The sequence below is a fragment of the Cetorhinus maximus genome, chromosome 19, assembly GCF_964194155.1.
Source record: "Cetorhinus maximus chromosome 19, sCetMax3.hap1.1, whole genome shotgun sequence".
Lineage (NCBI taxonomy): Eukaryota > Metazoa > Chordata > Chondrichthyes > Lamniformes > Cetorhinidae > Cetorhinus > Cetorhinus maximus.
This window is the reverse complement of record NC_135897.1, coordinates 59944635-59970323: the sequence shown is the minus strand read 5'-3', so window position 1 is coordinate 59970323 and position 25689 is coordinate 59944635. Positions and strand designations below refer to the sequence as shown.

The 25689-nt window shown below is 43.8% G+C and overlaps 2 protein-coding genes across 8 annotated transcripts in view; both read left to right on the top strand.

Annotated features, from left to right (window-relative positions):
* The window catches only part of LOC144693831 (arf-GAP with coiled-coil, ANK repeat and PH domain-containing protein 2-like), a 197425-nt gene extending 194535 nt beyond the window's left edge, over nt 1-2890 (top strand). For 4 of the 5 annotated variants that reach the window (XM_078563905.1, XM_078563904.1, XM_078563908.1 and 1 more), the window contains one exon: nt 928-2890. In XM_078563905.1, the coding sequence (XP_078420031.1) occupies nt 928-1028 (101 nt within the window). In that variant the 3' untranslated portion in view covers nt 1029-2890. The remainder of the gene's footprint in view (nt 1-927) is intronic. The other variant, XM_078563909.1, reaches the window with a different exon arrangement.
* Nucleotides 2891-20615: 17725 nt separating this feature from the next.
* Nucleotides 20616-25689, top strand: part of xxylt1 (xyloside xylosyltransferase 1) — a 158190-nt gene continuing 153116 nt past the window's right edge. Inside the window, exon 1 of one of the 3 annotated variants that reach the window (XM_078563901.1) lies at nt 20616-20761. In XM_078563901.1, coding sequence (XP_078420027.1) covers nt 20651-20761 — 111 coding nt within the window. In that variant the 5' untranslated portion in view covers nt 20616-20650. Of the gene's footprint in view, nt 21241-25689 lie in introns of all 3 variants that reach the window. The other 2 variants (XM_078563899.1, XM_078563900.1) reach the window with 2 other exon arrangements.

Sequence of the window (25689 nt, the reverse complement as noted above, 5' to 3'; positions counted from 1 at the left end):
GAATATTGTGGAAAGGTCAAGAAGGATTAATCTATCAAAACTACAATCACAGATGGCCCTGGTGGAAACAAATAATCCCCTCTTAGTCTTATGGACAGTGCAGGAGCCAAACTAAAGGAACTAGAACAGAGGCTGTTATGTGGAACGATTGGAGAAGCTGGGGTTGTTCTTAAACCAAAGAAGGCTAAAGAAAGCTTTTAGAGGTGCTCAAAATTATTAACAATTTTGATGGAGTAAATAAGGAAACTGTTACCGATGCTTGGTGTGTCAGTAACCAGAGAATTCAGATCTGAGATAATGGGGGCAAAAGAGTCACAGGGGCATTGAGATTTTGCTTTAAGCAAGGAGTTGCTATGATCTGAATGTATTACATGAATGGATGGTGCAAACAGATTCAATCATAGCTTTCAAAAGGGAATTGGATACATACTTGAAAAGGAAACATTTGCAGGGCTATGGGGTAAGGGCTGGTGAGTGGGACTAACAAGCTGTTTTGAAGATCCAGCATAGGCACAATGAGTTTAATGGCCTCTTCCTGTGCTGTGAGGTTTTTTTTCGATTAGGAATACTGGTTAACACTTTAAAACATGGAAACATTCAGTAGATGTTCAATATAAATCAACATAATTATATAATGAAATGCAAGCTATATGAGAAATGAAAAAGCAGCACTTATAATTTGGTTAATGCTTTAAAACACAAAAACATTCGGTAGATATTTGGTATAAATTGACAATTATATAACGTACTGCAAATTATGCTAGAAATAAAGCAGATTTTATAATTCTATGAAGCACAATTTATTCTGGCTTTAATTTTGTGCATTTTACAAAAGTATTGTGTCGATTAAAATATTTTTTAAAATTATAATTTATTGTATCAAACTATTTGCTTCAGTAACTCAAAACTTTATCTTTTTTATTGCAGGTGATGCAACCTACCAGGATATTTTCAGAGACTTTTCCCACATGGCCTCTCATAACCCAGAAATATTGAATCGTTTCCAGCGGAAATCAGAGACTGATTAAATTTTCTCTTGAAATCCGCAATCATTCTTTCAGTGCAATCATCTTGAAACACATTCATCAGTTCATTTCATTATCCAAACCAAAAATAAATTGAAGATTTGAGTTTTAAAGAAAATAATTATATATGAAGGAGCTTTTACTTAGATACCCACAAGCAGCTGCAGTGATTTATTCTACTCGGGAGTACGGTGTCTATGCAAATAATCAACCGTTGCACTTTCTATTTTTTGTCACGCTTGAGTTGAAACTAAAATCTTCTAAGGTGTTTCACCAGTGGGAGATGTGCAGATAGAATGGGTGTTCAAGTTGAACAGTAGTTTTGAAATTTTTGTGTGTACCCAAATTATAGGAATAATAATTCCACTTCTTTGCTCACCAGCCTGTTTTTACCCCATTTTAAATCTTTTAAAATCGCTCTAGAACTCTCAGAGATACTGCGATGGTTCAACTGCAGTGCAGTTGTGTACACCTCTGAAAAGGAGATTACTGGTAACGCAAGTGCATTTGGGAGCAATAAATTCATATTAGGACAGCACCCCTTTTTAAATTTATTTCCTTTTGCAGAATAGTAAATGCCATTATCTGTTTTAGGAAATAAATTTCACATTTTCAAAACTTTGTATATACTTTATCTCCAGTAAATTTTAATTGTAGTTTTTAATATATCCTGTTTTTAAACACTTTGCCTCCTACCTACAGTTGGCGACAATATATAGCTACTGATTTGGTGTACTATCTACATAACTTAAATCTATAATTGTATTTACACCTAAAAATAAAATCCAGTGTATTAAGATAAATTGCTGATGGGAATTGGGATTACTGGATGACTAGCTGCATATTGCACCATTAAATCAATTGACGTATTAAACAGTATATCATCAGCAACATGCTCACTTTTTTTTTAGTTCAGTATCTTCAAATGGAAAACAAATCAGTTGTCTAAGTTGCTATACAATCTGTACAACTCCAGATAAACATAAATGTTACCTACTCATTTGCCAGTCATCAAACCATCTTCAGTAAATGAAAATGCAGGTAAATTAATATGCTTGGTTGATTTTATTTACCAAAGTTTAAAGAACTAGGTGGCAGCAGCTTTTTAAATAAATTGCTATTCAGTGATGCTGCTACAGAAGTGACACCTGGTTTATTCCATGTTCTTGTGCTGTAAAAGGCTAATAAAAGCTAGAACTTGAAATTAAAATGAAACATTCAGAATAAAGCTTGCTGGAAAACAAGATTTTTAATCCTCATGTAAAATGTCTCCCCCACCTCACCCCCACACCCCCAGAGTTGAAGTACAATATATAAATAGACATTCCCATGAAATTACAGAATATGTTTAGAGATGGATAAACCTTTTTTTTTTCAGTGATGTAGTTTCCTGTTTTGTTTTGGTGCTTGTTTTAGTACATTTGTACAAAAGAATTTATATTATTAAAACTTAAATCAAAATGTATTGTAAACACATGAACTAGGCTTCAAAGCAGTTGAACATTGTAACATGTACATTACTTGTATTTCAGTTTAATGTTTGATATGACCTTTTGATAGGCCAATGAGCATTTGAAAACTGCTTTTTGGTCAGTAAGCATTAGTGTATGGCGCTATTGTGGATTTGGCACATAATCAATCAATTACACCCCAAACTGAACAACATTTCCCCATAGTTTGAAACTGAAATAAATGTATTCATTCTCATTAGTTATGGAATTGCATCTTATAGTATATTTATTGTATATATCAACTTTTCTGTATTGGGCAATTTTGTTCACATTGTAGAATAATTATATAAAAAGTTCCTGAAAAGCTTGTACTATACATTCCACGAACAGTAAATATGCATTTAATATTTAAAACTGTAGTAAGTCTTTTATATTACAGTGGCTACATTATTTTTTGAGGTTTAACTCTTAATTTTCCAGAGAACATAGGGGTATAAATTCAATTCACTGCTGCCTGTTTTATGCCTGAAAAGCAGGTGGCCAGCAGCTGAAAATCGAGGGCGGGGTGGGTAAGGTGGTGAATGTAGCCACCCAATTGTAACCATATTTAGGCAGGCCAGTAAATGGGTGAAATGTGTAACACCTTGGTATGCAACTTGGGTTCTTATGCCAGTTGTAACTAATTGGATAGCTCTTTCAGACAGCCAGCAGATGCACAATAAGCTAATTGACCCCTGTGGTATCTGATTGTAGGATTCAGGTACGAGTGAGATGAGCACACACTGTGCACACCTAGCCGGTTGTATCAGGCTTTGAGCAACTTAACAAGTGGGCTTTAAAGGAACCTTGGGAGAAGACTTTTTTTTTAAAAAAGCCCATGTGGAACACGGGTGTTCGAGACCTGTTCAAGGCCTTTCCAGTGATCACCTAATTTTCTGCTCTTCTGTCTGTTGTAGTTTGTGCTCACTATGAGACCCAAAAGCAGACTTGTTTCAGGCTTAAGACAGGCAGGGAGCTGTTGCTGCATTGACTTTGTCCATTGTGAGAGCAAGCCAAATTTCACCCTCATCAATAAGAGAGAGAGACAAGGAGTGCCTTTTTGTCTTCATTTAAGCTCTTTTTTAAAAAAACACAAAGCGGTTGAATTTTAAGACTCCCAATTATCACGTCTTTTGTTGATAGCAATATTCATGTTTTCGTACAGTTGTGAGATAGAGGCACATCGAGAAACTGAACAGAAAATAATAGATTCAATCTTTCCACAAATCAGTTTGAATGTTACAAATAAGTGCTGCCAGACATGAGATCTGGCTTCCCCAAGTAGAAAGTCCCACATCCTATCTCCTTCATTGCTGACATACATCGGAAATCATCAGTTGACCAAACTCACATTTAGGTTGAAATTACATCACACTTCTGGTTTACCTTCCACAGTTGTGCCAAATCCAAGTTTCTGATTCACAGTGCTACCAGATCAAATGGTACCCTCCGGCCCCACACCACCAAGAGAGTAAATGAATGAGGATATGGAATTTAATTCCCAAAGCACTAATGAAAAAGCCCAAATAGTATTTTGTAAAAACATTACCTATTTTATACATTGTAAATGAGTGGCCCTGATGTTAGTCTTACAAGACATAAAGATCTATAAACACCATTCATTTTTAGACCATGGAGATGTAACAATTATAGCTGGGCCCATCTGACTTCAAAATGTTACTTTTGTCATTTTTTTGGTCACATTTTGCCTACTTTAAAATGGAACTGGCTCCAGTTAATTTAATTACAGACTCTGATCACTAGATGGTGCTGCACTATTGGTCAGAATGCTTCCTGAAAATTTTGTATCATTAACTAGAATTCTAATGTCCAAAATAAGGATTTAAATATATTTTAAAAAAATATTTGTATCACCATAACATTAGATTTCTTGTATATCTGCACTAAAGTTTTACTTGAGGGCCTCAATCTCTTCTGAAAAGCTTGGGCTTGCTCTTGATATTTTTGCTCCTCATTGGAACACCATTAGCTAAATATAGGTCTTGCCGCCTGAGTATGTGCTGTATGTACTCATTCCCTGATATATCAAAGGTATGAGTTAGCCAAATTGGTGGTATGTTTGTCAGTTTCTAACAAAATCCATTTGGTTGAAGGCCTCCCAACCCCAGTGCATTGAAAGCCAAAAGACCTCTTCCTAACTGCTTCTAAATTCTAAACAAGACCTTTCCTACTGACTTCTGCCAAATCGCATTTGAGATTCTGACTCCTTTCAGGTAATTTTGCAGGTTTCTGTGACACTTCCCCGTCAATTACCTACCAATGCATCAAGCACGGTATATGGTTTTTATCGTATAGCTGGGTTTATCACCCACTCTCTGGATCAAAGTATTAATTTCAATTGGTGGTGTTCCCCATAGTTCAAATCAATGTTGGAACCCATACCGGCTCCCACTTCTATTTGCAGAGTATCCTTTATCGAAAGAAAAAGGTTTCATTCCATCAATGTATAGTTTGTATGTGTGATCCTACATGCGAATGCCATTTTCTGTGAAGCTGGCATGATTGCTTCATATTAAGACAGTCCACAGTGTCTTCACTGAAAGAGCAAAGGCAAATGGTCTGATGGATCCATGAAGATAAAGGCTATTGTCTTTAATCTTGACTAATGATGATCTCCAGGACTTCAGCAGTGCACAGGTTCCATTGTGCCACACAAGTGCACATCACTGGAATGTTTTGTGTGTCTCAGTAGGTCTGGTGGACATTTCTGTAAGGTTGTGTGGGAAAGTAGTGCATTTTGGTGCATGCTGCTGCTGTGTGACATGGGTAAAAAGGGTTCCAATGTAACAACCTGTTAATTGTGCCTGAATATAATAAAATGCCCTGAGGCATTTCATGGACTTTATAAAACAAAATATGAGACTGACCCAGATAAAGAAATGTTAGGGCAAATGATCTGAAGCTTGGTCAAGGAGGTTGGTTTTTAAGGAGAGTCTTAAAAGAGAAAAGTGAGGTGGAGAGATTTAGTGAGGGAATTCGAGAGCTTAAGACCCAAGCAGCTTAAAGCAAGGGAAAAGAAGCCATTGCAGATGATTCTCTTACTATGATTAGACAGGTAAGAATGGAACCAGGTGAGAGCAGTCCCAGCCAGCAGGATGACAACAGAAAGGCGTTGGAGGAGGATGGTGTGGTTAACTCGTCATAGCTGCAGGCAGGTCAAGAAGGACAAGAAAGGATATCTTACGTCATAGAGCATCTCATTTGTGCCTTTGATAAGACACGTTTCTATATTGTAGCAGGGGAAAAAAAACCTGATTGGATGAATTCAGATGTGAAGTTCTGAGAATGTTGGGTCCTAATTTAGGAGGTGATAATACATTCAAGGATTTTTGAGAGGAAGGGGAGGTTGAAGATAAGGTGGTAGCTTACAAAGTTTTTTTTCATTCATTCATGGGATGTGGGTTTCACTGACTAGGTCAGCACTTATTACCCATCCCCAGTTGCCCTCGAGAAGGTGGTGGTGAGCTGCAATCCATGTGGTGTAGGTACACCTGCAGTGCTGTTAGGGAGGGCATTCCAAGATTTTGACCCAGTGGCAGTGAAGGAATGGCGATATATTTCCAAGACAGGGTGGCAAGAGGCTTGGAGGTGAACTTCCATGTGGTGGTGTTCCCATGTGTTTGCTGCCCTTGTCCTTCTAGATGGTGATAGTCCTGGGTTTGGAAGGTGCTGTCTAAGGAGCCTTGGTGAGTTCCTGCAGTGCATCTTGTACGTGGTACACACTGTTGCCACTGTGCATCGGTGGTGATGGACTGAATGATTGTGGACGGGGTGCCAATGAAGCGGTCAGCTTTGTTCTGGATGGTGTCAAGCTTGAGTGTTGTTGGAGCTGCACTCATTTAGGCAAGTGGAGAGTATTCCATCACAGTCCTGACTTGTGCCTTGTAGTTCTTGGACAGGCTTTGGGGAGTCAGGAGGTGAGTTATTCACCACAGGATTCGAAGCCTCTGACCCACTCTTGTAGCCACAGTGTTTATATGGCTAGTCCAGTTCAGTTTCTGGTCAATGGTAAACCCCAAGATGTTGGTAGTGGGGGATTCAGCGATGGTAATGCCATTGAATGTCAAGGGGCGAAGGTTAGATTCTCTCTTTCCAGAGATGGTCATTGCCTGGCACTTGTATAGCGCAAATGTTACTTGCCACTTGTCAGCCCAAGCCTGGATATTGTCCAGGTTTTGCTGCGTTTGCGCATGGAATGCTTCAGTATCTGAGCAGCTGTGAATGGTGCTGAACATTGTGCAATCATCAACGAAATCCCCACTTCTGACCTTATAATGGAAGGAAGGTCACTGATGAAACAGCTGAAGATGGTTGGGCCTAGGACACTACCCTGAGGAACTCCTGCAGTGATGTCCTGGAACTGAGATAATTGACCTCCAACAACCACAACTATCTTCCTTTGTGGTATGTATGACTCCAACCAGCGGAGAGCTTCCCCCTGATTCCCACTGACTCCAGTGTCTACTGTATTCATTGCTCTCAATGCGGCTTCCTCTTCACTGGGGAGACTAAATGCAGACTGGGTTTGCAGAACACCTTCACCAGTCTGCAAGCATGACCTTGACCTTCCTGTCGCTTGCCATTTCAACACACCATCTTGCTCTTATGCCCACATGTCTGTCCTTGTCCTGCTGCAATGTTCCAGTGAAGCCTAACACAAACTGGAGGAACATCACCTCATCTTCTGATTAGGCACTTTACAGTCTTCCAGACTTAACATTGAGTTCAACAACTTCAGACCATGAATTCTCACCTCTATCTTTACCCCTTTTTTAATCCATTGTTTAATTTTTATTTATTCATTTACTTTATTTATTTATTAAATTTAATTTTTTTTAATCCTTTTTCCCCAACATCCCCCTCCCCTGCCAAACCGGGGCATCTGTGTTTTCACAGAGTTCTGACCCTTGTTCTGTTATTAACACATTCTGCTATCTTACCTTTATGCCACTATCAGCACCTTCTTTAGTCTTTACCACTACCATTAACACTTCATTTGTCTTGTGTTCATGACATCTTTGTCAATCTCTCCTGGGCTTCTACCTATCTCTGACCTATTTTGCTCCACCTGCTCCACCCCCTCTTAAACAGTATAAATTCCATCACATTTCTGCTTCTCTTCAGCTTTGAAGAAGAGCCAGACGGACTCGACAAGTTAACTCTTGTTTCTCTCTCCACAGATGCACTGTTGTTGATCCCTTCCACCACTTTACTGATGATTGAGAGTAGACTGATGGGGCGGTAATTGGCTGGTTTGGATTTACCCTGCTTATTGTGTACAGGACATACCTGGGCAATTTTCCACATTGCCGGGTAGATGCCAGTGTTGTAGCTGTACTGGAACAGCTTGGCTAGGGGTGCAGCAAGTTCTGGAGCACAGGTCTTCAGTACTATTGCTGGAATATTGTCAGGGCCCATAGCCTTTGCAGTATCCAGTGCCTTCAGCCATTTCTTGATATATGGAGTGAATTGAATTGGCTAAAGACTGGCATCTGTGATGTGGGGGATCTCTGGAGGAGGCCGACATGGATCATCCACTGGGGAGCCCAGCCTTATCTTTTGCACTGATGTGCTGGGCTCCCCCATCATTGAGGATGGGGGATATTTGTGGAGCTGCCTCCTCCAGTTAGTTGTTTAATTGTCCACCACCATTCACGACTAGATGTGGCAGGACTTCAGAGCTTAGATCTGATCGGTTGGTTGTGGAATTGTTGAGCTCTGTCTATCACTTGCTGCTTATGCTGTTTGGCACACAAATCGTCCTGTGTTATAGCTTCACCAGGTTGACACCTCATTTTTAGGTATGACTGGTGCTGCTCCTGACATGCCGTCCTGCACTCTTCATTGAACCAGGGTTGATCCCCTGGCTTGGTGATAATGGCAGAGAGGGGGTAGGCCGAGCCATGAAGTTACACATTGCGGTTGGGTGCAATTCTGCTGCTGTTGATGGCCCACAGCACCTCATTCTTGTCCAAACATGAGTTACTAGACCCGTTCGAAGTCTATCCCACTTAGCACAGTGGTAATGCCATACAACACGATGGAGGGTATCCTCATTGTGAAGACGGGACTTCATTTCCACAATGATTGTGTGATGGTCACTCTTACCAATACTCTAATGGACAGATGCATCTGTGGCAGGCTGGTTGGTGAGGATGAGGTCAAGTATGTTTTTCCATCTTGTTGGTTCCCTCACCACTTGCTGCAGACCCAGTCTAGCAGCTATGTCCTTTCAGACTTGGCCAGATCAGTCAATAGTGGTGCTACTGAGCCACTCTTGGTGATGGATATTGAAGTCCCCCACCCAGAGTACATTCTGCACCCTTGCCACCCTCAGTGCTTCCTCCAAGTGGTGTTCACCACGCAGGAGTACTGATTCATCAGCTGAGGGGTTGGAGGTTGCAGTACGTGGTAATCAGCAGGAGGTTTCCTTGCCCATGTTTGACTTGATGCCTTGAGACTTCATGGGGTCTGGAGTCGATGTTGAGGACTCCCAGGGCAACTCCATCCCGACTGCGTACCTCTGTGCCGCCACATTTTCTGGGTCTGTCCTGCTGAGTGTGGATGACGGCAGATTGCAAGGAGCGAGGAACAGTCCTGGATGAGAGAGAACCATAAACACTATCAGCTAACACAGGGATCGGGAAGGGAAGTTAGTTGGTTAGCAGTTTAGTGGGATTAAGGTCAAGAGAGCAGCAGGTAGGAATGAGGCAAGTGAAGTTGGAGAAAAATACATGTCCAGGGCAACAGCAGGTGGGCGGGCGATCATGGGTGTCAATAGAGGATGTTTGATCAAGTGGGTTAGGGAAAGAGAGGGAAATGGCAGAGGCAGCTAATGGGATGGTCTCAATCTCAGTGACAAAGAAGTTCATGAGCTCCGCACACTTCTTATTGGAGGTGAGGGTGAAGGACACATGGAGGAAGGGTCGTTTAAGGAAACAGTTTGTAACAGAGAAAAGAATTTGGGGCCTTTGCATTCCAGGATGACCCTGAAACAGTGAATGCTTTTGATAGATGAAAGCAGGACCCAATTGTGCTTTATGCAGTCCAGCCAGATCCGATGAACAGTTAAGCCAGCTGCACACCATATCGGTTCAAGCCTTTGTCCCTAGGAGTGGAGATGGGGGCTGTATCAGGGCAAAGGTGGGAGTGAAAGAGAGTAATGATTTTAGTAGGAACTAGGGCATTGATTGTGCAGGTGAGGATGTAGTTGAGCAGATTGATCACTGCAGAAATGTCATGGTGAACGGAAGGACAAAGACTAGACGATTGGGATTTTGGATGTGCAGTGTAGAATGCCAATTCCAGTAAAATAGCACACAAATGCAAACAGAAGATTCAATTCTCTGTCTCAATCATTCTTGAAAGGCAAATTCCACCTGAATTCTCTGAACCTGGAAAATACGTAGAATGTACTGCCTGTTGTTAGCTCATGAAAACTTTCTTAAACATTGGTAAATGAATCCCTAAAAAGGAAATAAAAAGAAACATATTTTTGGAAGCAGGAGAGCAGTTAATGAGATAATTGAAGGCTGAGGTAGCTTCACTCATACCAAAAGGACCATTAAATCATGGACATCATAGCTATAAATATAAAGTTGCACGTGAAACATGTATGATCAGGTTATGCTGAGCATACCTGTGAGCAATTAATGTATATAACGTATATAACTCAGTGTATCATGTCAGGTATATGGATTTGAGCTGGGAGGAATGCGCTCAAGAATTGCAATTTGGAAGACATTGTTTCACCAGCTAAGTTTTTAGGTTGGAAAGATTTAAATTTATTTCAGGAGTTATACAATCAATAAATGAACTTTGCTTGTGAGTATTGTCTTGCCATTTTTGATCAATCTTGCATAATTTAGCAGCTTATCCTATCTCATTTTGTGTTGCATAATTCTGAACTGCAAAACATGGCGCCTCTGCTGATGCAGAAGAGGGAGCAAATGGAAGACAACTGGAAGAAAGTGAACAACAGGAACAAAAGCAGGAAGTGGATACAAAGAATTGAAGCATTACTTAGAAATAGTCACAGTACTCCAGCAGTTAATAACTTCACCTTAAAACTAATGATCCTGCAGAAACCCTCCATCCAATGCTGCCTCCCTGGAATTCCTGACCATCCACCATGCTCGCTGTCATTTGAGTAAACAGCATGTTCCTTGTCACAATATACCAATGACTAGCCTGTTTGAAAATCTAAAGAAACAACAGCCTGGCCATAAATTATTTTTACTTCTTTCAGTGACTTATTTAACCTGGTGGTGTGAGCTGTCTGATTGGCTTCTGACATCTGTTGGGAGTATGATGGCTTTCCTCTCCTGCTGCCTACCTTCAGAGGACAACTAGCCATAGGCTACATCTCTAATCTTGTCACTTGGGCAGCCTGGCCCTCCTGTCTTACTGATGGATGCAGACACTTGAGGACTGACTGGAAGTCTTTCTTGACTTATGAATATGAGAGCTGGTAGGATCATGTTAGCATATTTTTTAAAAAATTAATTCACAGGATGTGGGCTTTGCTGGCTGGGCCAGCATTTATTGCCCAACCCTAGTTGCCCTTGAGAAGGTGGTGGTGAGCTGCTTTCTTGAACCACTGCGGTCCATGTGGTGCAGGTACACCAACAGTGCTGTTAGGAAGGGAGTTCCAGGATTTTGACCCAGCGACGGTGAAGGAACGGTGATATATTTTCAAGTCAAGATGGTGAGTGACTTGGAGGGGAATTTCCATGTGGTGGTGTTCCCATCTATCTGCTGCCCTTGTCCTTCTAAATGGTAGTGGTCGTGGGTTTGGAAGGTGCTGTCTAAGGAGCCTTGTTGAATTCCTGCAGTGCATATTGTAGATGGTACACACTGCTGCCACTGTGCCTCGGTGGTGGAGGAAGTGAATGGCACCACATCCACAAACAATCAAGCGGACTGCTTTGTCCTGGATGGTGTCCAGCTTCTTCAGTGTTGTAGGAGCTGCACTCATCCAGGCAAGTGGAGAATATTCCATCACACTGACTTGTGCCTTTTAGATGGTGGACAGGCTTTGGGGAATCAGGAGGTGAGTTACTTGTCACACGATTCCTAGCCTCTGACCTGCTCTTGTAGCCACAGTATTTGTATGGTTAGTCCAGTTCAGTTTCTGGTCAATGGTAATCCCCAGGATGTTGATAGTGGGAGATTCAGTGTTGGTAATGCCATTAAATGTGAGCGATGGTTGGATTCTCTCTTGTTGGAGATGGTCATTGCCTGACATTTGTGTGGAGCGAATGTTACTTGCCACTTGTCAGCCCAAGCTTGGATATTGTCCAGGTCTTGCTGCATTTGGACATGGACTGCTTCAGTATCTGAGGAATTGCGAATGGTGCTGAACATTGTGCAATCATCAGAAAACATCCCCACTTCTGACCTTATGTTGGAAGGAAGGTCATTGATGAAGCAGCTGATGATGGGCCTAGGACCAATTTTCCAGGCGATTGGTCAGCGGGAATAAACTGAAGTGTACACAAGAGGAGCGCAATCCTGCCTGATATCGCCAAGAAAAGTCACTCAGGGACCTGAAGCCTCAAATTTTAAAGCAGTTACAAGTGCCCTCCAGATGACTTTTACAAGTAGGTGAATTTGTCTAGATTTCCCTATTTAGAGCAATGGCCTTAGGCAACAGGACTAGCAGGCTCAACCATGGTGCAGACCTCAGAAGCAAGGTGATGGAAAAGGTGCCAATCTATGCAAGTTTCTGTTGAGCAGGTGATGCCAACAAGAGGGCTGCGGAGTGCCAGAAGGAAGAGGATGTACTGTTCCTGAAGCTGGAATTGAGCTTTGTTGGAAGAGGCCACTACATAGTGGTCAGAATGTGAATGGGAGATTAGTTAAAGTGGTGAGGCACAGGGAGACTTGTATATTTGAAAATTAATCTTGTGTATTTGTCCTTTAGGGTTTCATATACTTATATCACCCCACCCCCCTGTCCATAATATTGTTGGCTTCCTTATGCTAACACAGAATATTTACAGAGTTTGGTAAGGTGAGGAAAATGTTCACTTTATTGAGAAACATCTTATAGTGACTTCATCTTGCCTTGAAGAGAGAGCAAGATCATGAAACATTGCATTCGTCATAAAGCGCGCAACCTTTATATATACTGTGTCTCAATAAAATATCTCACAGTTAGAATTGACCCCTTATACTATAGCTTCCCCCAAGTTTCTATAATCCCCTTGATACTACATCTCTCCAAAGTCTCTGACTTCAATTTCTTTTTTACAGGGACAACCGCTGTGGCGGTGTCATTAGTCTACCTGACCAGGTCCTTTGTTCCTTTGGAGTAGATTTGGTATTTCAGTTCTGCTTGTGATCTCTCAGGCTCTGCTGGCAGAAGGAGAATTTTTAGATGACTCAGGTTCACAAGTCTAGTAGTCATCTGGATCTCTCGTTGCACGCAACATCTCTGGGCTGTTTTATTGTATAGATGACTGCTTTGACTGTGTGGGAGGTTGCTTCTGTATGACAACTAGTACACATCTGCTTTGTCTCACTGTACCATTATCTGTTTGTATGAGGTAGGACCACGGATGTGGTGTCTGTTCAACCACTTGTCCATAGTGAGCTTGCTCTTGGATCTAAATTGGCTCTCCTGGTCGGAGGTCTGGTAGCTTGCGTGCTTTATGATGTTTGTCACAGTAACACATCTGGCCGGAATGATACTCATCCTCTTTCTGTCTCATCTTGTCCAAGTCATCATTGTACATACGACATGAGTATGTGTGGGAGAGTAGGGAGTTGCTCTCAGTCTCCTTCCCATTAGGAGTTGACATAATGCTAAACCATTTTGGAGTGGAGTTGAACGATAGCTCAGAAGTGCAAGTTGGATGTTATCATTCTTCAGCAATGCTTTCACTGTACACACTCTTCTTTCAGCTTTGCCATTAATCTGAAGGTATCTTAGTGCACTGGTAGCATGGACAAATCCATATGATGTTGTGAACTCTTTAAAGTACTCATTGGAAAATTGCAGTCCATTGTCTGAGATTACAAGGTCTAGGGTTCCATGTGTTGTAAATATCTCCTTCAGCAATGTAATCACTGCTTCAGAAGTGTGACCCTGTAGTTGTTGAAGTTCTATCCATCTGGAATAGTGGTCTACTATGATCAAGAATTTCTTACTTCTGTGTTCAAAGAGGTCCATCCCAAGACATTCCTGTGTTCTTGATGGAAAGGAAGATGCCATCAATGGTTCTCTTGTCTCCTGATGATGAATAGCACAAGTAACACAGTTTGATATCATCTCTTCCAATGTCTTTGAGAAACCGGGCCACCAGACAGAATACATTGCTCTGGTTTAATGTTTTTTGATGCCCAAATATCCTTGGTGCAATTGTTGCAGTATATCGAGTCTCAGAATGACCATTCTCTCCTAAAGGTGAGGAAATCATCAACTACACTAAGATGTCCTTTCTGTTCATGGTATTGTCTGAGAATGGAATTGTGTGGAATGTATGCTGGCCATCATTTGATGCAGTACTTTCTGACCTGAGCACATTCTTCATCAGATTTCTGTGCACCACTCAGTTGCTGAGTTGTTACTGGTAGAGTTGTTGTTGTCAATGCAAAGATTTCTACCGCTTCAAGGGCTACATCACCCTGTTCAGGTCTTGCCACTGAGGTACAGGTCAAAGCATCTGCTGTGGTCTGTTATTTTCCCAGAACATACTCTGTCTTTGCATCAAACCTCATCACCCTCAATTTGAATTGTTGTACTCATGGAGCCATTTTTGCTAACTCCTTAGAATTTAAGAGTGTCACTAATGGGTTTGTGGTCTGTCTCTATCTTGGAGACCAAGAACTTAATCTGCAAAATTTTCACAAACCCATGTGAGCAGCTAATGATCCTTTCACTGCATATTTCTGTTCACTCTGTAAGTAAACAGGATGTGTCGTAAACTGGTCCACACTTTCCTCTGTCTTAATCTGAAAGAGCACAGCTCCCAATCCTGATGCATCTGTAGCAATGATAGTGGATAGCTCTGGGTCATAGTGAGCTAAAATCAGGTGATATCAGCAGCTCTTTGATTTTTTTCAAAAGACCCCTGTTGTGCTTCCTCCCAGCACCATGTATTGTCTGTGGTAACAGCTGATGTAGTGGCTCATTGATGTCAGCTAGGTTGAGCAAGAACTTTCCGATTTGGTTTATCATACCCAGGAATCTCTGGAGCTCAGTCACATTCTGAGGAGCTGAAAACTCCGTGATTGTTCTTGTCTTCTGTGGATCAGCTCTGACACTGGATGCATCCACAATACGCTGAAGGATCTAGACAGTCGGCTGCGAGAATTTGTATTTGTTGTTGAGTGTAAGTCCTGTCTCCTCTAGCTAGGCACGTAGCACAGCTCGCACTCTAGTGTCATGTTCTGTCTGAGAGGATCCATGGATCAGGGCATCAGCCATGTAACATACAACTCTATCCAGTCCTTTTAGGATACTTGGTGTTGTCCTCTGAAAGATTTCTGGTGCTGAAGTGATGCTGTAGGTTAATCTGTTGAAACAAAACCTCCCAAATGGTGTAATGGAGGCTGAGAGCAACTTAAGACTCTTAATTGAGGGGTAGTTGCCAAAAACCAGTCTTTGCATCTGGCTTTGTGAAGATTGAACTCTTTCCCAATTTTGCTGGGCTCTCGTCCACAGACAACACAAGAAGAACTTTGCATTCAACTGCTTTGTTCAACTGGGTAGGACCTACTCAAATTCTGATAAATCCAACAGATCTAGGCACAGGGACCATCCCCGAGCATCAACATGTTGGTTCTGTCATAAGTGAAATTACCCCTTGCTTCAACATTGACTCAATTTCCTTCTTTATCTTTGGCAAAAGTAGATGAGGAGCTTCTCCGGATGTAAACAGACACACTGGCTTCATTTCAGGATGTAGAGCAGTGTGGTGTGCTGTCTTCAGCTTTCCTAGACCTGTGAACAGTTGTGGAAATTCAGCTCTGAAGCTTTTAGTTGATCTTCTTGGCTTTCCAGTTCCTCTACTCAGCAAGTCAGATGTAAGTCAGTACAGGCTTTCCTTCCTAAGAGTGAAAACTCTAGTTTAGGATCACATATAAGGTATCAGTGATTTTATTCTCTCTATATTGAAGGGTTGCATTCAGTTGTCCTATGACCTTGAGTTCTATACCTCCTGGTACATGTGTTTTTTTGGCATGATTGCTGAAGAGAACTTGTCTCCAATCACAGTTCAACACCTGAAAGGATCAAAACTGCTGCACCTGTGTCTAACTTAATGAGTATCTTGTTTCATTCCACTAGGGTATCAGCACTCCAGTAGCTTCCGCTTGGTTCCTGAGTCTCCCCAAGGAAAGGCATCTCAGTATCATTGATATTTTCTCTTTGGCGGGACAATTTTCACATCTGTATTTTTTCCCACCGCACCGATTACAGTCAGCTGGGGTAGTTTATGAATGCTCTTCTGCCGCCCCTGCTTTTATACAGCCACCACTCCATTTTTAAATTTAACATACTCCGCTAAGTCAGTAGTCTTTGAGACATGGTTCTCCCTGTCACCCCGAATCACTGATTGATTTTGCTTCCTGACCTCAGCTTGTCTGATCAGTTGAATTGTCTTTGAGGTTAAATCATCTCTCGACTCCAAATGGTCAGACGATGCTTCATCCAAGACTCTGACATCAATTCTGTCCCTGATTAATTAAATGTTTAATCTGTAATATTCACTGTTTTCAGCAAATCTATACAGATCGTTGATATATGTATCAAGACTTTCCCCATGTTGTTGGGTATGCTTGTTAAATTAGGCCCACTCAACAATGGTATTCTTTTGCAGATTGAAGTAGGCATCAAATGTTTTTATTACTTGGTTGGTTTTTCTTCGTCGATCACTCGCTTTGACTAGGATACTGTCTGCATGGCCACCTATCGCATATAACAGCATACTGACCTGCTCGCTGCTTGGCTTCACTGTGAGGCTTGATGCAGTGTGATACCTGGTACATCTCAGCACCAGTTCAGCCATGCTTCTGCCTGGTTGAGACCTGAGACCTGCGACCTGCTTGAAGCTTTCTGGTAATAGCAGAGACTTTTCCATTCTTGTTCTTTCACTCGCTACCACCATATAATATTCTTGGTCTTGTTGTGCTAAGACAGAATATTTAAGAGTCTGCTGAGGTAAGGAAAATGTTAACTTTATTGAGAAGCATCTAAGAGTGACTTCATCTTGCTATGAAGTCTACAAGAGACAGCAAGATCATGAGACCTTGCATCACTTCCTGTGATGATGTATACTGTATTCATTAAGATATCACACCATTAAAATTAACTCCTTCTGCTATACCCCCAACAGAATGAAGGAATGTTGATTGCAAGCCCCATAACACTACATTTTTAGAGCAATTACAGTGTTACATTTTGGGCAGTTTTTGAATTGTGGCCCTTTCTAAAACTTTTGCTATTTTTCCTCAGGTTGGCACATTTCAGGGTGACCAACCATTGTATATTTTATTTGAGGTGGTTGTTCTGTGTACCGGGCTTTGTGGCCAACACGGCGTTTGTCCCATATTTTAAATCTTTGATTCTCGCACACATGCAGTATGCTCCCACAGTCTGGTCAACAACATCCCCCACCCCCCCACCCCCCAACAGTCTGGATAGTACTTGCCCCCCTGACACAGTCTGGATAGTACCCCACCCCCATGACACAGCCTAGATAGTACCCCACCCAATCAGCATTTCCGCTCCCCCACCCACCCCCGAAACCCCCCCCAACAGAGTCAGGATACTAACCCACCCACATGACACAATCAGCATTGCCTACCAACCTCCACCCAAAACAGTCGGGAAAGCACCCCACACCTCCACCTCCACCCCGACACAGTCTGGATAGTACCCAGATCTCCCCCACCAGTCTGGATAATCCTCCACCCCACCTCTGGATAATCCCTCCCCTTCTCACCCCCTCCTATCCCACCTCCCCCCCGTCACTCCCCCACCTCCTGTCTCTCCTCCACCCCATGTCTCCCCTATCTTCCCCTCTCTCCCCCTCTTGCTCCCCTTCATCCCCTCTCCCCCTCTCTCTCTCCCCCTCATCCCCTCTCTCTCTTCCCCCTCATCCCCTCTCCCCCACCTCATCCCCTCTTTCTCTCCCCCTCATCCCCCCTCTCTCTCCCCATCCCATCTCTCCTATCTTCCCCTCTCTACCCCTCTCTCTCCCCCTTCATCCCCTCTCCCTCCCCCCTCATCCCCTCTCCCTCCCCCCTCATCCCCTCTCTCTCCGCCCCCCTCCCCTCTCTGGAAAAATGTATCAATTTTGCTTCCTATTTCCACCCCCCTATAACCTTCACATGATCCATCTCTGACATTTCTCTTCCCTTCCTTGACCTCTCTGTCTCCTTTTTTGGTGATAGACTGTCCATCGATATTCATTACAAGCCTACCGACTCCCACAGCTACCTCGACTACAGCTCCTCACACCCCGCTTCCTGTAAGGACTCCATCCCATTTTCTCAGTCCCTTCATCTCTGCTGCATCTGTTCTGATGACACCACTTTCCAAAACTGCGCTTCTGAGACATCTTCCTTCTTCCTTGAGGTTTCCTCTCGCACTGTGGTTGACAGGACCCTCAACCATGTCCGACCCATCTCCCGTACCTCTGCCCTCACCCCTTCCCCTCCCTCCCAGGACCAAGTCCTCACTTTTCACCCCACCAGCCTCTGCATCCAAAGGATCATCCTCCTCCATTTCTGCCTACTCCAGCATGATGCCACCACCAAACACATCATCCCCTCACCAATGTCCCCCGCCCCACCCCCCACCCCCCCAACCCCCTGCCCCCGTCAGCATTCCATAGGGACCATTCCCTCCATGACACCCTGGTCCACTCCTCCATCCCCCCCAACATCTCATCTCCCTCCCATGGCACCTTGCCATGCAATCGCAGAAGGTACAACACCTGCTCCTTTACCTCCTCCCTCCTCACCGTCCAAGGACTCAAACATTCCTTTCAGGTGAAGCAGTGCTTCACTTGCACCTCCTTCAATTTGGTCTACTGCATTCGCTGCTCCCAATGCAGTCTCCTCTACATTGGGGAGACCAAACGCAGACTGGGTAACCGCTTTGCGGAACACCTTTGGTCTGTCCTCAAGCATGATCCAGACCTTCCCGTTGCTTGCCATTTCAACACACTACCCTGCTCTCATGCCCACACGTCCGTCCTTGGCCTGCTGCAATGTTCCAGTGGAGTCCAACGCAAACTGGAGGAACATACGTCGTCTTCCGATTAGGCACTTTACAGCCTTCTGGACTTAACATTGAGTTCAACAACTTCAGACCATGAATTCTCTACTCTATCTTCACCCTATTTATTTATTTTTTATTAACTTATTTTTATACATTTATTAATTGTTTTATCCCTTTTTCTATCCTTTTTTCCCCAACCACCATCCCCTCACCCCCCCCAAAAGGGCCTTCTGTCATTTGTTCTATATTGTTCTTTCACAGAGTGCTGATCCTTGTTCTGCTATAAGCACATTCTGCTTTTTCACCTTTATGCCACTATCAGCACCTTCTTTAGCCCTTTACCATTATCATTAACACCCCCTTTGTCTTGTGTCCTTGATTTTTGTCAATCTCTCCTCAGTCCCCACCTATTGCTGACCTTCTATCCTGCTTTACCTGCTCCACCTCGCTTCAACAGTACAATTCCATCATATTTCTACTTCTCTTTAGCTCTGAAGAAGTCAGATGGACTCTAATGTTAACTCTGTTTCTCTCTCCACAGATGCTGCCAGACCTGTTGAGTTTCTTCAGCATTTTCTGTTTTTATTTTAAATTAAAACCTATACTATTTCCTTTAAGTTTGTCCAATATTGTAACATCAACTTCTGGATATTAAACATACCAGGGTGGAATTACTGACCAGCATGCATGTATGCTTATATTAAAAACTTGTAGACCAAATTCTTCCACTAAATCACTTACTCTTTTCCCAAAATCTTTCCCTTTATTTGAGATCTGTTCTCCCAACTATCTTGAAGGACACTTTTGGTTAAATGGTTGCCTTTCTGCACTACCATGTTCACCCAATATTTCAAATCCATCCACGTTCTCCTCAATTCAAGAGGTATTTCTCCATTCTCCACCTGTAGAGCTATTACTGAAGAAGAAATAAAAGCACCAGAACAAATTCTCAATAATTGAGACTGAATTGCGTCCAATTTATACAATAAGGTTTTTGCTGCTGATCCATATGCCTGGCATCCATAGTCAATGTGGTTGACTCTTAACTGCCCACTGAACAAGGGCAATTAGGGATGGGCAATAAATGCCAGCCTAGTCAGCGACACCCACATCCCATAAAACAAATTTTAAAAATCACTGATTATATTATTGCTTGATACATTCTTAATAAAGTTCCCTTATTCACTCCCCAATAATATCCAGCAATACATCTCATTAAATTAATCACTTTTTTATACTTAATGCTATTGTTTCAATAATTATTTTCCATGTGAGTACAATCAAACCACATCCCTAAAAACATAAACACCTTTACCACCTCAATGGGTTTATGGTATTGATACAAAACATTGCCTTCCAGATTTCCTTTCGTGATTTAGAAATTTTAAACCCCCACTGCCTAGACCAGTGCCCTAATACCCTTAAGGCTTCGTGAACTTTATTCAATACATACTTAATATTTGTGCTTCTTTTGCAAATTGCACTATCACCTGCATACAACGACAGTCCCATGTCGTTGAGGCATTCAAGAGGGTATTGGATGATTATTTAAATAGAAACAACGTGCAGGGTTACGGAGAAAAGGCAGGAGATTGGCACTAAATTAAAATGTTCAGAGAGCCGGTGCAGACACGAATGGGCCTCCTTCTGCACCGTAACGATTCTGTGATGTCCTTTTATCCACACTGTCACATATACCAGTAATCCTAATCCCTCGCCGGCACTTTAAACTCCTTGGGCAGTTCCTGAAACGTGTCTTCTCATTGGCTGCTACACGTCTCATTGGAGGCGCGTCACACGCAGCACGGCATTTGATTGGCTAGTGCTTGGTGGTTAACCCTGCCTCCGATTGGCCCGTCCCTTCACCTATCAGTTTCGCCATGGCTCTTTCCTGTGGGAGAAGCTGGAAGTGGACCCAAAGTTGCCCCGAGGCTCCAAGTGCTCTGGGCACTGTCACTGAACAATGGGACTGTGGAGGAAGATTGTCCAGAGTAAGGCCAAGTTCACCTTTTGCCGCTCCTACCAGTTTGCGCTGCTATTTGCTGCTGCACTCGCCGTGTTTGCCTTTTACTACTTTGGATCCAACCATGAAAATTTTTCCAGCGCTACCAGGCGAATGAAAGAAAACAAGGTAGGGAAGAGCCTACAGGGCGATGCTCAGCTGACGGTGAACCTCAGCGGGAAAAAAGCGGCGGAGCCTCCAGGAAGCGCCCCGTTTGTTCACAGCGAGCCGGGGAAGACCGCCGGGAAAGAGACGGCGCAGCTGCACGCTCTCATGATGTTCACCAAGGTTGACAAAAACTACGGTCTCCAAGAAAAAATCACGGTTGCCATGAAGTCGATGGTGAAACACGCGACGTTTAAGGATAACGAGGTGCTCCATCTACATTTTGTTGCTGACATGCCTAGCAAGAAAATAGGAGAACCCCTTCTGCACGAGCTGCTGCAAGGCGCTGCCTTCAAGTACCAGGTACCTTCCCAAGTTGGTGTGCGGTCTCTATGGGCCGGCTCTCCTGCTCTGTCCAGTCACCTCGGCAGTAACAGTCTTCTACACTGTCTTAGTGTATTTTGTTTTGAATGGATTTTGGTTAGATTGAACGGACGGATTAAACCCCCGAGAGACACTGCCCGAGTTTGAACATTTGATTCGTTTTCCTCATTGACAGTGATGTGTAAAATTGTGTTTGACGTGATTTATAAGGCAATGTTGAACTTGAAAGCACCGACGTTACAACGTTTCATCTTTTGTCAAGGAAGTTTCAGTTGATGCGTATCCACAAAGCTATGTTATGTTTGGTTTGAAAATGCGGCTTGTAGGACCAGATTTGGCTTGCCTTCCTGGGTTTTAAAGGAAGTTGGTGAGAACTTAACTATGATCTTCCGGACTTAACATTGAGTTCAACAACTTCAGATCGTGAACTCTCTCCTCCATCCCCACCCCCTTTCCGATCCCCTTTTTTTCTTATAATTTATATATTTAAAAAATATATATTTTTCTTTTCCCACCTATTTCTATTAATTTATTTCCATCCATTGTTTTATCTCCACCTTTTAGCCTATTTTGATCCCTATCTCACCCCCACTAGGGCTATCTGTCACTTGCTCATCCTGCTTTCCACCCTTAATGTCACCATTAGCACATCCTTTAGTTAATATCACCACCATCAACACCCCTTTGTCCTTTTGTCTATGACATCTTTGGCAATCTCTTATTTGCTTCCACTTAAACCATGGCCTCTATCCAGTTCCACCTGTCCCACCCCCCTCTAACAGCTTATATTTCACCTCATTTCTATTTTTCTTTAGTTCTGATGAAGAGTCATACGGACTCGAAACGTTAACTCCGTCTTCCTCTCCATGGATGCTGTCAGACCTGCTGAGTTTTTCCAGCTGTTTTTGTTTCAAGATTTCCAGCATCTGCAGTATTTTGTTTTTATGATCTTCCAAAGTTCTTAGTTCAGGAACCATTCCATCAGAGTGGAAAATGGCACACATCTCTCAGCTACTTAAGAAAGATGAGAGCGGAAATCAGGGAATTATAGAGCAGTTAGCCTAATATCTGTCAGGACATTACGAAAGTCTATAATTAAGGATGGAGTAACTTGAAAATTGTCAGCTGGTTAGAGGGAACTAACATGGATTTGTAAAAGGTTCGGCAGCAATGATTTACCCATTGAATTTTTTTGAAGAGGCGGTCAAAGTAGTGGACAGGGAATGTCTCTGGCTGTTGAGATGGATGTCCAGAAGGCATTTGATGAAGTCCCTCAAAAGATTGTTAACTAAAATTGAAGCTCATGGAATTGAAGAAAAATGTAATTAGCTGTTTGAGAGTTGGGATAATGGGCAGATACTGTCATTGGTAGGATGTGGCTGGTGGTGACCCTCAATGATCTGCATTTATTAATGACTTTGGGATTAAAAAGCCACATATATCCAAATTTAGGTGACTTTTAAACAGTGTAGATGAAAGTATACAATTGGAGATCGTGATAGATTAATTAGGCAAAACTGTGACAAATAGATTTTATTGTAGGCAAGTGTGAGGCCACTACTTTGGGCCTAAAAAAGAGAGAACAGTGTGCTTTCTAAATGGTGAAAGGCTAAAACAGTAGATGCCTTGAATCTATGTACATAGATCATTAGATGTCATAGTGCAAAAAAAAGACTAGTGGAATGTTGGCCTTTCTATCCAGAAGGTGGTTGGAACCCCAGAGGGTGGTTGAAATCTGGAACACACTGCCTGAGGGGGTGGTAGAGGCAGGAACCCTCGACATTTTAAGTAGTAATTAGAGAAGCTAAACGTGCAACTGCTGACCCCAGAGAACATTGAGGAGCTCAAGAGGGATTACAAAGGTTGGAGAACCGTGAAACCCCTCTTTGAATCCCTGACACACTGGTGGGAAGCGATCAAGGGAAACATCAAGAGGTTTTTCATCCTCAAAGGCACCCAGAAAGCTAGAAAGGAACAGAGGGAAATGTCTTGGCTCCAGAAAAACATGCAGAATCTGCTCCGGCTGCAGGCGATGGGGGTCGATGTCAAGGAGGAACTCCAAGAGGTGAAGAACCAGCAAGCCTCGTTCTTTGCCTCCAAGATCATCTTCCGTTCCAGAGTCCGCTCCATGGAGCAGGATGAGACGTGCTCACATTTCTTCTTCCAAAAGGTACACAGAGAGAGCTCTGTGATCAGCAGCCTGAAGGAAGAAGACGGCTCAGTAAAGTCATCACGGTCCGACATTTTGAGGATCAGCAAATCCTTTCATGCCGGATTGTATGACGTGAAGCCCACAGACAGCACGGCCTCCCAGTCCTTCCTGTCCTCTATCACGGAGGTCTTAGATGACAGTACACGGGAGAGCTTGGACAAACCACTAACTCCTGATGAACTGACTAAGGCCCTTGAGTCCTTCGAGAAGAGTAAAACTCCCGGAAGCGACGGCTTGCCGGCGGAGTTGTGTTTGGCTCTGTGGGACTGGATCGGCCCAGACCTGCTAGAAGTGTACGAGAGTATGCGCCTGGCCGGCAGTATGTCAGAATCCATGAGGAAAGGCATCATCACCCTCATCTACAAGCACAAGGAGGGAAGGGAGGAAATTAGAAATTGGCGACCCACTTCACTGTTGAATGTGGACTATAAGATTCTGTCCAAGGTCATCGCCAGTCGGGTCAAATCCACTCTGGAATTGGTGATCCACCTTGACCAGACCTGTGCTGTGCCGGGCAGGAAGATCTTGGACAGCCTCGCGCTGCTCAGGGATACGATTGCCTATGTACAGGACAGGGGTGTGGATACCTGCCTCATCAGCCTGGATCAGGAGAAGGCCTTTGACAGAATATCGCACACCTACATGGTAGATGTGCTCTCCAAAATGGGGTTTGGGGAGGGAATTCGCAATTGGATCCAACTGCCCTACACTAACATCAGTAGCGCAGTCTCAATCAATGGGTGGGAATCAGATAGCTTTCCTATTAAATCTGGAGTCAGGCAGGGCTGCCCTCTCTCCCCTGTCCTGTTTGTGTGTTGCATAGAACCCTTTGCTGAGTCCATCAGGAAGGATCCGGGCATAAGAGGAGTGACGATCCCAGGCAGTGGAGGCACTCAGGTCAAAGCCTCCCTGTACATGGACGATGTCGCCGTCTTCTGCTCGGATCCGCTGTCGGTGCGCAGACTGATCCACATCTGCGACCAGTTCGAACTGGCCTCGGGAGCCAAGGTAAATTGTGGGAAGAGCGAGGCCATGTTCTTTGGGAACTGGGCTGACCGATCCTTTGTCCCCTTCACTGTCAGGGCTGACGGCCTGAAGGTGCAGGGGATATGGTTCGGAGGGACCAGAGCATGCGTTAGAAACTGGAAGGAGCGAGTGTCTATGGTGAAAAGGAAACTGGGCATTTGGGAGCGACGCTCCCTCTCCATTACGGGTAAGAACCTGGTCATCAGGTGTGAGGCACTCTCGCTGTTGTCTGGCCCATTCCACACTCCTGCGTGGTGGCGATCACCCGAGCCATCTTCTGCTTTATCTGGAGGTCGAAAATGGATCATGTCCGCAGGGACGCAATGTACAAGCCTCTAGATAAAGGGGGAAAAAACGTGCCCAACATTGCCCTCATATTGATGGCCACTTTTGTGTGTGGCTGCATCAAGCAAACACCAAGTGTCACTATGTGCTGAGGTTCTACCTGTCCCCGGTGTTGCGAAGGATGGGTCTGGCCACGCTGCTGCAGAACGCTCCAAGTAGTTGGACTATGCCGTACCACCTGTCCCTCGTGGGAAAGTTTATGCAGAGAAACACCTTTGACCACAAGTCCATCAGGCAGTGGTCGGCATGTAACGTCTTAGAGGCCCTGAGGGCAAAGGAGAGGGTGGATCCGGTGGGATGGTTCCCCGAGCAGACTGTCAAAGTCATTTGGCAGAATGCCTCATCGCCAGAACTTTCCAACAAGCACCAAGATGAAGCTTGGCTGGTGGTGAGAAAGGCCCTCCCCGTCAGATCCTTCCAACACGCCAGGAGTCTCACCCCCCCTGCACATTGCCCTCGAGGTGGCTGTGGTGGGGACGGGACTGTTGTTCACCTCCTGGTGGATTGTGCCTTTGCAAAGAAGGTCTGGAGAGCGATGCAGTGGTTTCTGTTGAGGTTCATCCCGAGCAGTTCTGTGACACAGGACTCTGTGCTGTACGGGCTGTTCCCAGGGACACACACTGAGACAAACATCAACTGCAGCTGGAGGATCATCAACTTGGTGAAAGGTCTGCCCGAAACTTGTTGGTCTTCCAGCGCAAAGAGTTGTCCCCGACCAAGCGTTGCAGACTGGCACATTCCAAAGTCCAGGACTACGTGCTGAGGGACGCACTAAAGCTTGGGGCAGCCGCCGCAAAGGCGCAATGGGGAAGGGTTGCTGCCTAAGACCTTTCTGCCACAGTGCA